At 41.8% G+C, this 15,198-nt stretch overlaps 1 protein-coding gene across 7 annotated transcripts in view; it reads right to left on the bottom strand.

Moving 5' to 3' along the window:
* Nucleotides 1-15,198, bottom strand: part of FARP2 (FERM, ARH/RhoGEF and pleckstrin domain protein 2) — a 67,850-nt gene that overhangs the window by 18,258 nt on the left and 34,394 nt on the right. For all 7 annotated transcript variants that reach the window (XR_007627873.1, XR_007627874.1, XM_050307771.1 and 4 more), the window contains exons 8-13: nt 12,867-13,014; nt 12,070-12,159; nt 10,808-10,971; nt 10,595-10,663; nt 9,977-10,034; nt 9,066-9,306 (exon numbers count right to left, since the gene is read on the bottom strand). Coding sequence is in view for 5 of the 7 variants with exons in the window: in XM_050307771.1 (XP_050163728.1) it covers nt 9,066-9,306; nt 9,977-10,034; nt 10,595-10,663; nt 10,808-10,971; nt 12,070-12,159; nt 12,867-13,014 (770 nt within the window). In the remaining 2 variants the exon portion in view is untranslated. The remainder of the gene's footprint in view (nt 1-9,065; nt 9,307-9,976; nt 10,035-10,594; nt 10,664-10,807; nt 10,972-12,069; nt 12,160-12,866; nt 13,015-15,198) is intronic.

The following is a 15,198-nucleotide window of genomic DNA, read 5'->3' as shown; positions in this document are numbered from 1 at the left end:
GGAGGAGCAAATGGGATGTAACTTGCTCTAAACTTCACTCCTTGCCTATTTCAGTTGGGTTGGTAAGCTGGCTGGTAAATTAATTTCAAATACTGCATCCAAAAGCAAGAACCCCACAGCCCAAGGCCAGAGTGACTGATGGAAATGAGAGACATATTCACAGAATCCCAGAATGGTTTGGGTTGGACGGACCTTAAAGTTCATCTCGTTCCCCAGCCCTGCTGTGGGCTGGGATACCTTCCACTATTCCGGGTTGCTCCAAGCCCCGTCCAACCTGACCTTGGACACTTCAGGGATGGGGCAGCCACAGCTTCTCTGGGCAACCTGTGCCAGAGCCTCACCACCCTCATGGGGAAGAATTTACTCCCAATACCCCATTTGAAACTACCCTCCTTCAGCTTAAGGGCATCTTCTCTTCTCCTGTCACTTCCAAAATTTGCCTTTTCTAGAAAAGACTATAAAAATGTTGCAGAGCAGCTTGGGTTAGCTTTTTGGCTAACATTTGTTTCATTAAATGTTTGATAAATGCCCAGTATGATGATGTGTCTTGGCAGATGACATTACAGGTGAGGACTGAAATTTTCATTCTCATAATCCAAGTCTTCTTCACCAGAGCAGCACAGGGGGACTTCAGGCAAGCAGGTAGGATGTACAGCAATTCCTTATTCTCCAGGGGAAGGATGGTAAAGGGAGAAGCCATTTCAACAGCTGTTCAATGTAGAAAACTCCTAATTAGGTAGAAATATTGATGCAAAGATCAAACCCTAGTGCTCCGAGGTCCTCCCTTCCCTGCAGGCAGCATCCTCCAGATATATGAAAAGGGATTATTCTTTCAGAGGAATGTTTCCATGTTTCAATGTTCTGCACAAAGTAGAAAATTGTTCTCTACAAGTAAGTCACACAAACACCCCAAATTGGTGTTCGTAAGTGCTGCAAGCAGGAGCCAGGGCTTTCCTGCAATGACGTGGGGATTCAGTGCTGCAGCCCAGACCCTCAGACACAGCTGCATTCTGCACACAGCAAACTTCTGCTTCCACATCACATACAAATGCACTTAAGGCAACATCCAAAAATGCATCAGCTCGGTGTAATATTCATACTCAAAGATCTTTAAGACTACTAATGCTTCTTTCACTATGTAGTTAGAAACATGTATCCTTAAGCAAACAAACCCAGTGTCATAAAAAGACCAACATGCATGTAATTGAAATAAAAAGTCATCAATAAAGCATGGCAAAAGCACTGTAGTTTGCATGAGCACAGCTACAGACTTGGGTGAGGATGCTGGCCTTATCCACCACAGCTACTTGGTAATATTGGTTATGTAGAAGCAGGCTCCATTTGGTTTCCCCTGAGGTAACAAGTAGAATGATAATAAGCTTTTGACATCACTTCCCAGTTAGTTTTTCAGAGGGTATTTCCATTCCTCAATCTAAATTCAGTTCCTACACAGAAAGCCAGATTTCAATGCACAGGTGGGCCAAAATAAAATGTAAGTATAGGTTCTATAAGCTTTATGCCTGGATGCCTAAAATAATTCAAAGACAGACAACTAAAATAGTATCCCAGTAATACAGAGAATTATGGGATGGAAAAAAGCTATATGAGGGTTCAATGTCACCAATGACTCCTTATCAAATGGAGGGCCTCTTGCATTTCACAGAAAAATAACTTTATTATTATATTATTGTTATTACTACTACTTCAAACAGATGAGACTGTTTTTAGGCTTAACACCCAGCAGAGGCTGACTAGAAAAAGATGGGAGTCCACTCAGAGCCCCTCTTCTGCTCAATGCCCTGCTGAACCCATTTCATGCACAGACCAAATAATTATTTCCAGAGCGAAGTCATTAGCAAGCCAACATACTACAAGTGAAATCCTAGAAAACACCCTACCTTCCTTATTTCAAAATACCACAACCAATAGATTTTTCCCCCCTGCAAATCTTTCCTTTAAAAAGATGAAGGATAGTTGGGAGAGAGGGAGAATCTTGAAAATTATCTAAAAGCCTAAAAACCCACATAAGAGACTTTAAATTCAAAGATCTCTTTCTTATCCTCAAACAGGTACAGATCACATTAAACGTTAAAGCAGGTTTATAGCACATGGCACGTGCCCCAGTGCAACTGTGTGTACCTGTGAAGCCACATCTACACCCGGTACTGTTGGAGAGTCCAAAGGCTGCTCCCGGTTTTATGGTTACACCCAGCACCTGAAACAACCTCCCTTCTTTTGCCACCTCCCCCCTGCTTTGTAAAGGCCATGCTGTTTGCAGGAAAAGAGAATTTACCTAAACATTGGCCATGGACTCCTGCAGGAGAACTTTCCACCTAGAAAACGTGCAATTGCCTCCACATGCTATGTTTGCAATAAAGGACAAACTTCCAATAAAACCAGGTATACAGGAGAGAGTTCGAGGGACACATCCAGTTTAAAAGAAAAGGTCTCCCCAATAAATGTAATTCCTACAAAGAAATCTGAACTTCCAGTCCCATATGTATGCCAAGCAAAAGGTCTGCACACACCAGGAATTTGAAACCCACACACCAGTGTTTGTCCCAATTGTGCTCTACTTTCAATGAAGGGGTACAGGGAGAAAACTGTCTGGAGAAAGCTGGGAAGAGAACTCTTAAGATGCCTTGGCTAGGAGAACAAATATTTATTCTATTTCAAAGACAAGGGTAACGAAAATAAAGCTAAAAAGCCCATGTTGTCATTTATATCAAAGTTTTCCTTGTTTTATTGCATAAACAATTAAAATTATGAATTAGTACAAATCTGTAGTTTCATAATTGCAAATCTGAACAGACACAAAGATACTCAAAACCCCAACATATAATTCAATAAACATTTAGCGTATAAAAGATAAAAGTTCAAGAGATCAATTAAGAAATTCCAGCTCTCTTTGTTTTAATGTAATCCTTTCCTGGCAAGAGTAGCACCTATGGAACGGGGGAGTCCCTCTAACCAAGGCACACGTACCCCTGTATGTATCGATAAACTGGAATTTTGTGTTTCGAGCAACAGTGGAATATTGTGACTTTGGAAAACGTACAGCAACACCTTCCCACAGACCAGGTTCAATTAACCACACTCCAAATTTGAACCTCCAAAGCTCCAGCTCACCTGCTGGACTAGTCCTATGAGAGCCCATGAGCAGGTAATGAATTAAGTGGATTTTATGATGCATTCAGAACTGTAAATTCTCCCCATCTTTATACAGCATATACAGTGTATATGTACAGCCATACATATACACACTGCATTTGTGAGCAGTGAGGTGTAAGAGCTCCTAAAAATGACAGGCAATTACAGCTAAAGGACTACACTGAGAACTGTGATTATACTCATTCATTCCATCGGTACTGAGTAACTATGGCTTAGAACATTTTGCAAAATGACAATAATGGGAATGACTTAACGACAGGTTTGCACCAAAAAGCATAAAATTATAATAATTTTTATTAGTGTCTTCTCAAAATCTTACCTTGCAACTAAACAAAAACTACCACCACCAAAAAAAACCCAAACAAAAACACCCAATGCCAAACCACAACCAAGCCACCAACAAAATAAAACAGAAATCCTTTAAACAAAATCACCTATGACCACAATACAAACAAACACAGGAAAAAGGAGATCAATACTTGGTATTATCCAGATTATCCAACAACTCTGAAATCCACTAGAAAATAAAGTGAAAGTTGAGAGTAGATCAATATATGGCCCTATTCCATCCTAAGATAAAATCTGGCAAGTCCTGGGAATATACAGCATGTATTACTTTACTAATGAATGAGTACTTTAAAATTACAAAGTCTACACACAATAGGTAACACAGGTTAGTAATTTTACCAAAGCTTAACCAGATGATGGATAGGTCAGAGAATATTCCATGACCTATGTTTTTGTGCAAATGAAGTTTCACTAACTGCATAGATGACAAAAATGCTCTGATGTAGTGCTTTACATTTAATAAATGTATTTAAGCATAGAAAGGTTGTAAGTATACACAGAGAGGAGTACAGATGCAGATTAAATTACTCACTCAAGACACGCATTTTTGGTGCCTTTTAGTCACACTGCAATGTGCAGTTCGATATGCAGAGCTAAGCCCAGCAGCCTAACTCATTGGGAAAAGCCACCGGCATTGACATGCTTCCTACGGTTGCATGTTTGCTAAAGCAGAAGAGGGACATGGAAGGATGGAAAACAGCCCTGCTTCCACAGGAAAACTCCCTGTGGAGTAGGAGCGATGGCTCCAGCACCCTCCTTTTGCCGAGCCACCCCTGCAACAGCTGCTGGGTGCACTCTGTGGAAGCAGGGGAACGAACCTGGAAACACCTGCAGTTCTCCTACTGGAAAATCACAGCACCAAAACCTGTGCATTGACTAGAAATGTACGTACCTGTGTATGTCCCCCCAGCCTCCTGCACAGGGGGGGTGGAAAGCAAACGAGAAAGAACGTACCTGCAGAGGTGGGTGTTGGGGGCTTGGGGGATGACCACTCGCTGGCTGTGGACTCACAAAGTTTACACCTAGGCTTTATCTGCTCTACCACAGCTCCTCAAATGCTTTCTTCTTGCATGGGATACTTGATAAAGATCTTCTCATTTTTAATAAGTCATCTCCCCTGTTTTCCACGCACGTGGTTCCTGTAGCAGCAGTTGCTGCTCAGGGGTCTGCAAGGCTCCTGGCTCTTGGTGAGGTGGTTGGCACCAACGCCACACCTGCCAGTTCACTACTTTGTGAGAAGAAAACTGGTGTGTTCAGGAAATAAACAGAAATCAGTACCAGGAAACTAAATTTTTAGTAACAACACTGTAAAAAAAAAAAAAACCACAGGAAATAATGCTGAAAACTCAGCAGCATCAGCAGGACTCAGGACACACCACACTGCCCTGCAGTTCACCAGTTCCCTCACACTACTCAAAGACAAATGAAGGGGACAGAGCAGGGAAAGCCATTCCTTCTCTCACCTTCTCCTGCCACCTCAGGAGACAGTCAGTGGAGAAGAGGATGCCTGGCATGGCTCCACTGCATTGAAAAACCCGCACATGGTATTCGAGCTCCCCGCTAAGGTCAGAACCATCCCATTCCCTTGAGGGAAGTTGTTTTTTTCTCTCCATTTCTACTGGAAAGTGTCTCTGAACTTATGCCTCTGAAGGAAATGATGAAGAACCTTTGCTCACAGCTTTCTTGCTATAATAAAAACTCTACTCACAAACTAAATTTTCTACTCTTTTGTGTCTGTCTAGGAAACCATGAACAAAACAACACAGCTCAGTATGCAAAGATACCCTCAGAAGCCATATGGCTTTGGAAATCAAGAGAAGCACAGAAGGAAACCATAACAGCTCTGTGCTATCAGTCAGTCAGAGCACACATAGAACTAGCAGGGGCACAGCAGCAGCTCTGAACTCTCGCTCTTACTAAAACCTTCATCTAAAACTATCTGTACCAGAGTCAAAGCTCCCCTACTCTGTCCTCACCTGTGGATCCACATAGCCTGCCCTAAACTTATGGATTGAGATTCTAGTCACTCCCATTCCTTTAGAAAACAAAAGGGACACTACAGCAAGACCCTTATTACTTTCTTTTAAAAAAACAAATCCCTGAGATTTAAAATGGCCAATAAAAGATCTGCACCATTGCAAAATACAAGAAAAAAAACCACTGAAGATGCCTTTTCAAACTAACTGTGATGCAAGAAAGGAAAATTTGGAAGCCTGTCCATTGAAAACACAGGCAGCTTTTTCCTAAGATCTTTTGAAAACCAAGAGAATTTAGTTGGATTTTTTTCCCATATTAAGCAATTCTAACACATTTAGAGGGAATGCTTGTGACTGGGGCACAGGACATGAAACAGAGGCAGACACAGTTATATGTCATAGCTGAATCCTGATTCTGTTTTTAGAAGATTCAAGAAACTAACAGCCTTTCTCTATGTCTACATATTTGTCCCTGATGCTGCCACCTGTTATAGAGTTTGCAGAGAGAAATCTGTCTTTTTTCTGATTTCTTTTTCTTCCTTACTAGTTCGTTGTGAGAGGAGATCAGACAAAGCACCTAAAAACATACTTAAAGGCACCAGCTTTGGACACCACTACAGACCTCCTCCAAGTCCTGTTTTGAAATGTCACACCACACACCCAGGACATCATCTCCACAGGCCTGAATAAAGTCACACAAAGAGCCAGAACACACATTCAATAGGAGGGAAATACAGGTAACATATAGCACTTATAAACAAAAAAAAGAGCAAACTGTTGTACATTCCAGGAGGTCTGAGCTAATACTTTGTTCTAAAAGTGCTTTGGCTTTCTGTGCCACTGTCAAAGCAGACAGGTTTCTCGTGGGACAACAGAGATTTCACTCAAACACAGTAAGTTAAGTGAGACAAATGAAAGCACTGTGTAGAATAATCACACTTTGGTAAAACTAAGATGGAAGAAATAGGTGACTAAAGCAGGTTTTACCTCCTCCTGTTCTGCCACATGTTGAGAAACATTCCATTGAAGTTCTAGTTATCAGAATTTTGAGAAATAATAATACTTTTTAAATGTTTGAGTAAACAATTAAGATCTTTAACTGATATCAGTAATATTGAGTATAAAGTTATGATTGTAACTAAGTTGCTTATTTTGGAGGCACTGACTGCATCAGTACTGCAGTCTCTCTGCAAAGGACTGAAAACTGGGCAGAAGGGAACCCCAAAACCAACAGCTGAAGGAGATGATGCACAAGATCTGGGTCAGGTGTAATGGATTTCACATTCTTTCTTGTACAAAAGCAAAATACTGTAAAAACTGCTATTGCGAGCCAAAGCTCAGGTTGGACTCTGTGATCTCAGAGGTCTTTTCCAACCTAATTGATTCTGTGATTCTGTAATTCAACCACCCTGATCCATGGCAGTTAGGAAGGACATTTCACAACTTTTGCTGTTTCGCCTCAATAAATGTTGCTAAATTAGATGTGGCCAGTTCAGTAACTGTCTTTTCAATTACACTTTCAAACTTATAGGTCAAGTCTCACATCAAAGTCATCCACCTAAAAGAATTTTTAGAAGCCCTGAAGCTCTCGCTGTTGTCTCCAGTATTCACCACTCCTAACAACTCAATTTCTCAGAAAATTTTGATATTTTTCTAAATACAGCCCATATTTTAAAGAAAAAGTTAAAGCTATCACCGGGTTTACCACTAGTTCTCCTCCACAGATACAAATTAACTCAGAAAAGCGTACTATAAATATTTTTATGCAGAGTGACTAAATAATGAGAAAGAAGGTGAGACAAAACGTTATGGGGATTAAGTGCTTTTATAGTCTCTGTATATCTCCAAACTGCAAAATGTTTGCTGCTGGACTGCTGAAGGCACTTGGAAGTCAGCAAATATGATTGTCTTCACAAGAAATGTGGTGACTGCTTGGCTGTGTACACATTTCCTCTTCCAAACTACCACACAGGCTATTTATTCTTCAAAGAATACCACAGAGATATTGCATAGGTTGATATTTTAAAACTGTCCTTCAGAGATGATTTGAAGAGTGTTCTTTTTTTTGATTGCAGAAACAAAACCAAAATGAGGATCTTGCTACAGCGCTGGAAAATGGGCAATTTAGTGGAAGCAGCTGCTGGTTAATAAGCATGTGCAAAAGTAACTGTTTTATGCAGGTGTTGCAGGAACAGCATATATCAGACTCTTACAGATACGTTTATAGCCAAAGAAATCCTTCACTACACTGTAAGTTGTGATGTCTGCATGAGCCAGTTGATACTTAACTTCTCTGAAATCAGTGGGTTTTCCTAAATGCAGTATTTTCCAACGTTGTAGCCTATTATAACCCATTCTTGATGCAGTGTGATGCATAGAAACGCAGCACCAAAGCCTGGATGCTTTGAAGGAAACTGAAGAGGTATATGAATTAACCAAAAAAAAAAAAAATTAACTACGTTATGTGATTTAAAATCCAGCCATTGGATTGGGGTTTTATTTCCTAAAGCAACTGACATGACACCCTTTTGACTTCCAAGCCTGAACATCATAGAGGGGTCAATCACAAAAATCAAGACTCGTGATTGACATGTGACTTCTCTGTCCAGTCTTCTTGCGTGAGATTTTTTAAATTATTCTGAAAGTCAAAACCCAAGTTATCCTCAGTGGCTTGAGCAAAAGGGTTACTAAAAAAAAGATTTACATCCAGGGGCGCAGCAGTTTCGGAGTCCCAGGAGTCCGTGTCCGTGCTGCTGGAGTCTTCTGTGGTGGTGGGTGGATAGCTCAGCTGCTCCAGTTGGTCAATAATGTCCGTGAACTGGAAGGCTGAGCTGGACTCGGAGCGCACTGAGTAGGCAGGGAAGTTCACCATGGAGCTGGCCTCCGAATGGTTGGCAGAGCCATAGGTGTGCAGGGAGCACGTACCATTCAGTGGCAGGTTATTGAGGGAGCTGCTCTCAGAGCGGTTGTTGATGAGGGAACTCGTTTCAGAGGGGCTCAGGAGGCTCTGCATTCTGCTCGCTTGGGCCTTCACCTCAAACAGCTCCGAGGTGTCCGACGGCCTCTCGTTGCCGTTGAAATCACTCCCTTCTTCAAATTCAAACTCCTCTTCCATATTCATATCCACAGCTTCGGTTGAGTACCTGTCGGGGCTCGACTGAGCAGAGACTGTGTTTTGCTGCAGGGCATCTGTAGTTAAACGAGGTGACTCGGACATACACTTGGAAAACTCAGAACCCTTTAACTCTAACCCACTGTACACGTAGGAAAATGCCTCAGAGCCCCCAGCAAAAAAGGACATTTCTGCTGGGTCATCATCAATAAACTCCTCTGACACCTGTAACTGTGCATTTGTCAGTGTGAAAAGAGGGGTACCTCGGCTGCCGTGCTGCTGCTCTTTTTCAGCAATGAATACACCTGTGGTAAAGTCATCCTCATCATTGTCATTTTTACAACCAGCAACCCTGCTCTCCTTACTACTCCTCTCTATGTCTGCATCTACACCACAATCACTCTCAACAACAGGACAAGACAGGTTACAGTTTCCTTCAACACTACCAAACCCAACACCTTGGAGCACGGGAGATCCGGGTTGCTGCATCAGATTCCTCCCTGCTTCTTCTGCTGGTGCTGCAGTGGTTTTGTCTGGAATCCTTGTGTATGGCGCTCGGGAGTCCAAGGAGGAAGGGCTGGATTCAGCAAAGATGGGCAGGACAGGAGCAGGACTGGTCGAGGAGTGAACCGAGTAAAAGGGGGCAGCTGTCGAGGCAGGAGACCCTGGGGTTCTCAAGCCCTCAGTGAATGGGACACTCTAAGAGGAGAAAAAAAGCAGAAACACAACAGATAAAAAGGTTTTTGTAATACATGAAAAACAAATGCAGTTACATACAGATGCAGAAGGAATATTTGCTTCAGAGGAGCTCACTTTACAGCAAACAAAACACTGCACAGAAGCTGATCCAGCAGCCCCCTAAGAGACAAGGTCTTTTTTCTTTAATTCTGATAACTGGATGGAAAATTAAATCCATGTATTTTATAGCCTCTGCTAAACAAGCATCTACAAGGAAAAATAACAAAATGACAGTGAAATTCCGTGATGCTTCCTTAACCTCTCCCATGGAACACAAGTGCAGTCAGTGAAATGCTTGTTTCTTGCTGTGGTCTGCAGAAGGCATCAATACAATGAACTCGAGACTGCCAGAGAGCACTTGGAGACAAACTAATCCTCTGAAATGATAATATACTAGAAAGTCTGACATTTCCTTTTCAGTTCACCTGAACTTTGAAAAGCAAAATACTACTGACTTTACACTCCATTGCCTACAACTATCAAACCAGTAACACGCACAAAAAGAACTGTGAAGCAGGGATGAAGAATAACCAGTGAAAGCAATTCTGAAGGGTTGACTCCTTCACTATCACCTCAGAAGGCTGTTTGTCAATGCCCCTGACCACAACACCAAGAGCACTGCAGAACTGACCTGTTTTGGCACATCTGTGTTGGAGGTGCGCGTGGACGCTCTGACCTTGCTGTGCCTCCTGTGGGACAGAGCAGCCTGTGAGCATCCAAGACATGAACCAGCCTCCTCCCCTCCCCAGTCACCCATCACCATCCCAACAGCCAACAGGCACGTCTCAAGCTCCATTTTACAAAGTTTTTTTAAAAACTAGTTTGAGATTTAAAAGGTCAAAGGAGTTGTAAATTAAACGATGCAGGAGTCATAAACACACAAACAATAGAATAAAGCAATACCCAGGTCATTCATAGAATCACAGAATCATTCAGGTTGGAAAAGATCTCTGAGATCATTGAGTTCAACTGCTCCCCCAGCACTGCCAAGCCCAGCACTAAGCTGTGTCCCCAAGTGTCACATCTCCATGTTTTTTGAACATCTCCAGGGATGGTGACTGCACCACTGCCCTGGGCAGCCCATGCCAGTGCCTGACCACCTGTTCAGTGAAGAAATTTTCCCTCATATCGAACCTAAACCTCCCCTGGCACAACTTGAGGTTGTTTCCTCTCATTTAAAACACTGAAATTTAGCCAATAAGGGCACTGTGAAAGTCCCATTTCACCTTACAAAGCTCTTTGATCTTACCTTTCATATGGAGTTCTCTTCATCCCACTGTCCTTAATATAATCCACTAGTTGCTTCTGTGTCCGTCCACTGTGAACCCACAAAAGTACAAACGTTATCAAACACAGGGGATGGGCATTAGAGATGAAATGACTTTAGAATACTTCTTCCTTTTGATCTCATTTTTCTAAGACATGAGTTCAGCTTTAATGGCTCTGTTCTGTTTCTCCCTACCTGTATCTGAACGATGACCCTCTGGTGAAGAACACTGCTTTAGCCTTTGGCTTTGGCTGATCAAACAGCCTAAAGAACGTGTGATACTCAACACAGATTTTCCAGAAGTTTTTACACTCATCCCTACTTCCCAAAAGAAACTCCAATGTATCTTGATACGGGCCCTGGAGAAAAAACACAGAAGTTAAGTAGCAAATAAAGTGACAGTGAGGAGCAAAGGAAAGAACAAGTGGGTGCAAACAAAAAGGTTGAACTTCAGTGAGATGCAGAATTTTGCTAAGTCACTTCTCATAAGCCTTAAAGAATAGGAGTGATTCTGAAGGCAGTCAAAAATCATTTAATGGTTTTCAAAAATATTTGCTTACCTTGAAACTGTAAAAGTGTTTAAAATGCACTTGGCTTTAGAAACATGCTCAATATAACCCACCTTTAGAAATTTCAAAGAAATTAAAATATATGAAATAGTAGCAATTTTAAAATATTTCTCCTTTTTTAGGAGTTCTGATGCTTCTCTCACTTAAGTGAGATTTAGACAAGACTAGAAAATACTGCATATGTCAGAGTACATTTATCACATGAAATTTCTGAGGGTCTCTATGTTAGACACATTACTACATAGGCAGACAGTGTGTCCTGTTTCAGGTGTCCTTGATACATGTAATTATATTATGTCCAAAGGTGGGTTTTGCCCTTTTTAATATAAATGCCCTTTAATATAAATTAATCTAGTCATCCAGTGTGGAAGCAACAACTTTGATGACATCTGCAATCAAACACATTCATTGTAAATCAGCCAAGCATGAAAAATAACACTTCTCCTGTACAGATGCATAGTAAAGATAGAGTAATCACACTCCCCTTAAAATTAAGCTCCAACAATACAATCTCAGCCACATATTCCTTCCTGAGGCCTAACAGGTTATTCTCATTTGAATCAAGAAACTGGATGTAACTTTTTCAGAGTAGAAGTACAGAGACAGGATGCACCAAATACTTGGGTTTAGTAATTTTTTTCTGTCTTACATTTATACATGTGTATGCCTATGTCAAGGGTAAGCTGAGGTTGAAACACAAAACCTAAAAATCTAAGGTGACAGTTGTGGGGAGAGAAAGGAAAGATTTATACTTGAATGATGAAGCCAAAGCCTGCCCTGCTGAGGCTGTTTCACAAAATCACAAACTCTAGAAATGTTCATAATATAATGAAGTATAGGTATTTTTTTCAACTGACCATTCTATATTACAGTAAAACTTACACAGACCTCTGGGTGGAGCTTAATAAGGAATCTTTTCCTCTTGAAGCTCAGTTTACGGACTTTGGACCAGTTGAAGGTATTGATTTTTGTGTTACCCTGAATTAAAATGAGAACAGTTAAAAGTTGGCAAAAGTTTCAGAAGAGTAACAAGCAAAATTCTGTAGCAGTTATATAGACATGTGTATGTGGACACCTTCCCACCCCAACACATTCTGCTGTATTTTTAGTTCTGGTGACAATATTCCCGTAAGCAAGAAAGAGGCCCCTGAGGAGTCTGCAAGCAATTGCAGGACTGCAGTGGCTCATGCACCTCCAAAAAGAAGCTGCCCCACAGTCACCAAAGAACAGGTAAGACACAAAACAAATGAAAAATGGAAATATTTTAGTAGATCAACTGCCTCTGTGTTTTGGCAAGAGGAAAACAACATCTGCATTCATAAACAGGACTGAGCACTGAGTGGTTTATTTAATACAACAAACACAGTAACACTAATTGCTCCAATCACTTCAATCAATCAGCACTTCTACACACTAAGAGCAATGGTATCCTAACAAAAATACACTGCAAATTGAAAGAAGGGAAACTGAACTAAAATTCTGGGATGACAAACCTGTTCCTGGGCTGCAGCAAATGAACTGATGACCTTCCCTGATCACACATCTAACTCTCACACAAAGCCCCTCTACCTCACTGCCACTGTTGGTGGCATCAGAGTCATGAGAGACACCTGATATTAAAATGAGAGACTTACTCCAACACATGCTAATGGACAGACAGACACACTCCACCCTCCCCACTGTACCTGGAACACCAGCACACCCATGTGTGAAACCGCCAGGTTGATTTTGGTGCCCTCACGGTCGGAGGCAAGGTGGAACCTGATGCCATACATCTCCAGTTTCCGGGCAATTTCAAGCACTTGAAAGTCAGATTCAGCAGGAGTTTGACCCCTATAAAGAGGAAGAAAAAGTTTTAAGAGCAATCTGATTCTATAATAATATCAACACAGCTAATGAACTTAAGTCTGAACTCTGGCACTAAATGAGAATTTTCTGTCTCATCTATTTGGGTAGTTTCACCCCAAGTTAAGTATTACACTGAAAGTTCTGTAAGAGTTCTGTATGACACAGCTGATGACCAACCTCAAATGCATCCCAAGACAGATGCTAACTAAACCAGATGTTAACTAGCTCGTTTTTGAAACTATGAAGTTGAACAAATCCAATTTCAATCCACTATGCTCTTTCCTCTGCTTGCTTGTGTACACATCAGCGTGAACCAGATAAGACGTGAGAGCTGGCAGAGCTGCGTAGCCAGCACAACAGAAACAAACCAAATATTGCAACAGAATGACCCAATTCAGGTCTGGTTTTGAGACTACAAAATTATTGCTCTAATACTAGCAGGTACAGCATATTCCCCCAGTCTTCAGCTGGATAATTATCTCCACAGCAAGGAATCCAGAGAAGGATCTTTAAAATGAAACCTCATCTGCTGTCGAAAGTACACTGAAAACAGGAGGAAGCTGCACACAGAAGGGAGCAACTGCTCTGTGAGGGCGCACAACATCCAATACAGCAACACAGAGACTGTTCAGGACTCTGGCACACACCCATCAAAGATTCAGCTCTCACTGCTCCCCACGTTAGCTGATGTCACTGACATTTTGTTCTCCTGCATGAAAACAGTCGTGGTTTTTTTTTCTCACCCCCCCCAGTTTTTCTGCATGACAGGGAGCGTATTGTATTATAGTATTATATTGTACTATATTTTTCAGCTGGTACAAGACTTTTTCCTGTAAGTCAAACCACTTGCTATCAGTTCAGGGGTCCTGACAAGGGGTTTAGGATCCTCCATGAACATATGCTGCCATGGAAATGAAGAGAGTTCTTAGAATCATAGAATCACAAAATCACTACATCTGGGAAAGACCTCGAAGATGATCAAGTCCAGCCATTGCTACTGATGGTGCCCCAGTTACACGACAAAGCAAAGTCCTTATCACAAACACAAGCCTGTTGCCCGAGGAAGTCTCTGAACTAAACATCCTGCAAGACAACACCGTGGTCCAGTTTTAGGCATAAATACAGTCCAGGAGAACCAGGTAAGGCAGAAGACCCTTCTCCTGTGCCAACTCCATGGAAACCCCACCTGCAGCGCTGCGTCCACTTCTGGGGCCCCCAACATCAGGAGAACATGGAGCTGCTGGAGCAAGACCAGAGGAAGCCAAGGAGATGCTTCGAGGGCTGAAGCCCCTCTGCTATGGAGACAGACTGTGGGTGTACAGAAGAGAAGGCTCTGGGGAAACCTCACTGTGGCCTTTCAGTACTTGAGGGCTCATAGAAAAGAGAGAGGGGGACTTTTTATATGGGCAGATAGTGACAGCACAATGGGGAATGGTTTTAAACTAAAAAAAAAGAAATTTATAGTAGATGTTAACAGAAATTCTTCCCTGTGAGGGTGGTGAGGCTCTGGCACAGGCTGCCCAGAGAAGCTGTGGCTGCCCCATCCCTGGAATTGTCCCAGGTCAGGTTTGATGGGACTTGGAGCAACCAGGTTTAGTGGAAGGTGTCCCTGCCTATGGTAGGAGGTGGAACAAGATGATCTTTAAGGTCTCTTCCAGCCCAAACCAGCCTGTGATTCTATGAAACACCACCAGCACACGACCTGCAGAGGCACTCAGAGCAGTGAGGTTATTTCAGCCACAGTTGGATAAAGTGACTGATAATCATTACTGACAATGATTAGAAATAATAAATACCAAATTACTTCCAAGTAAGTGCTACATGAGCCATGCATGAGCCCTGTGCAAGTTCACTAGGACAAAAGTAATGATAGAAGGAAGACATAAGTGATAAAAATTTATTATTATTCTATTTACAACCAAGTAGTGCTGAAACCAGATTAGATTCCTGCACACACAGACTAAGCCAAATTTTAAAACCCCTGTTTTCCGAGAAACAGCCTTCCTTCCATAAATCTTCATTTCATTAAAACAGATGATAAACTACTTTTAGCATTACCTATTTTTGTGTACTACGGAGTGCCAACCACAACATCGGCACTAAATAAATTCTCCTGCTCCTCCTAACTTGCCTTTCTAGTCATGCTCCTTAAAAATACCTCCTTTATTT

The sequence above is a fragment of the Myiozetetes cayanensis genome, unplaced genomic scaffold (genome assembly GCF_022539395.1).
Source record: "Myiozetetes cayanensis isolate MyiCay16 unplaced genomic scaffold, myiCay2020 scf13, whole genome shotgun sequence".
Taxonomy (NCBI): Eukaryota; Metazoa; Chordata; class Aves; order Passeriformes; family Tyrannidae; genus Myiozetetes; species Myiozetetes cayanensis.
The sequence above is the reverse complement of the archived record's forward strand: the minus strand, read 5'-3'. Positions and strand labels throughout refer to the sequence as shown.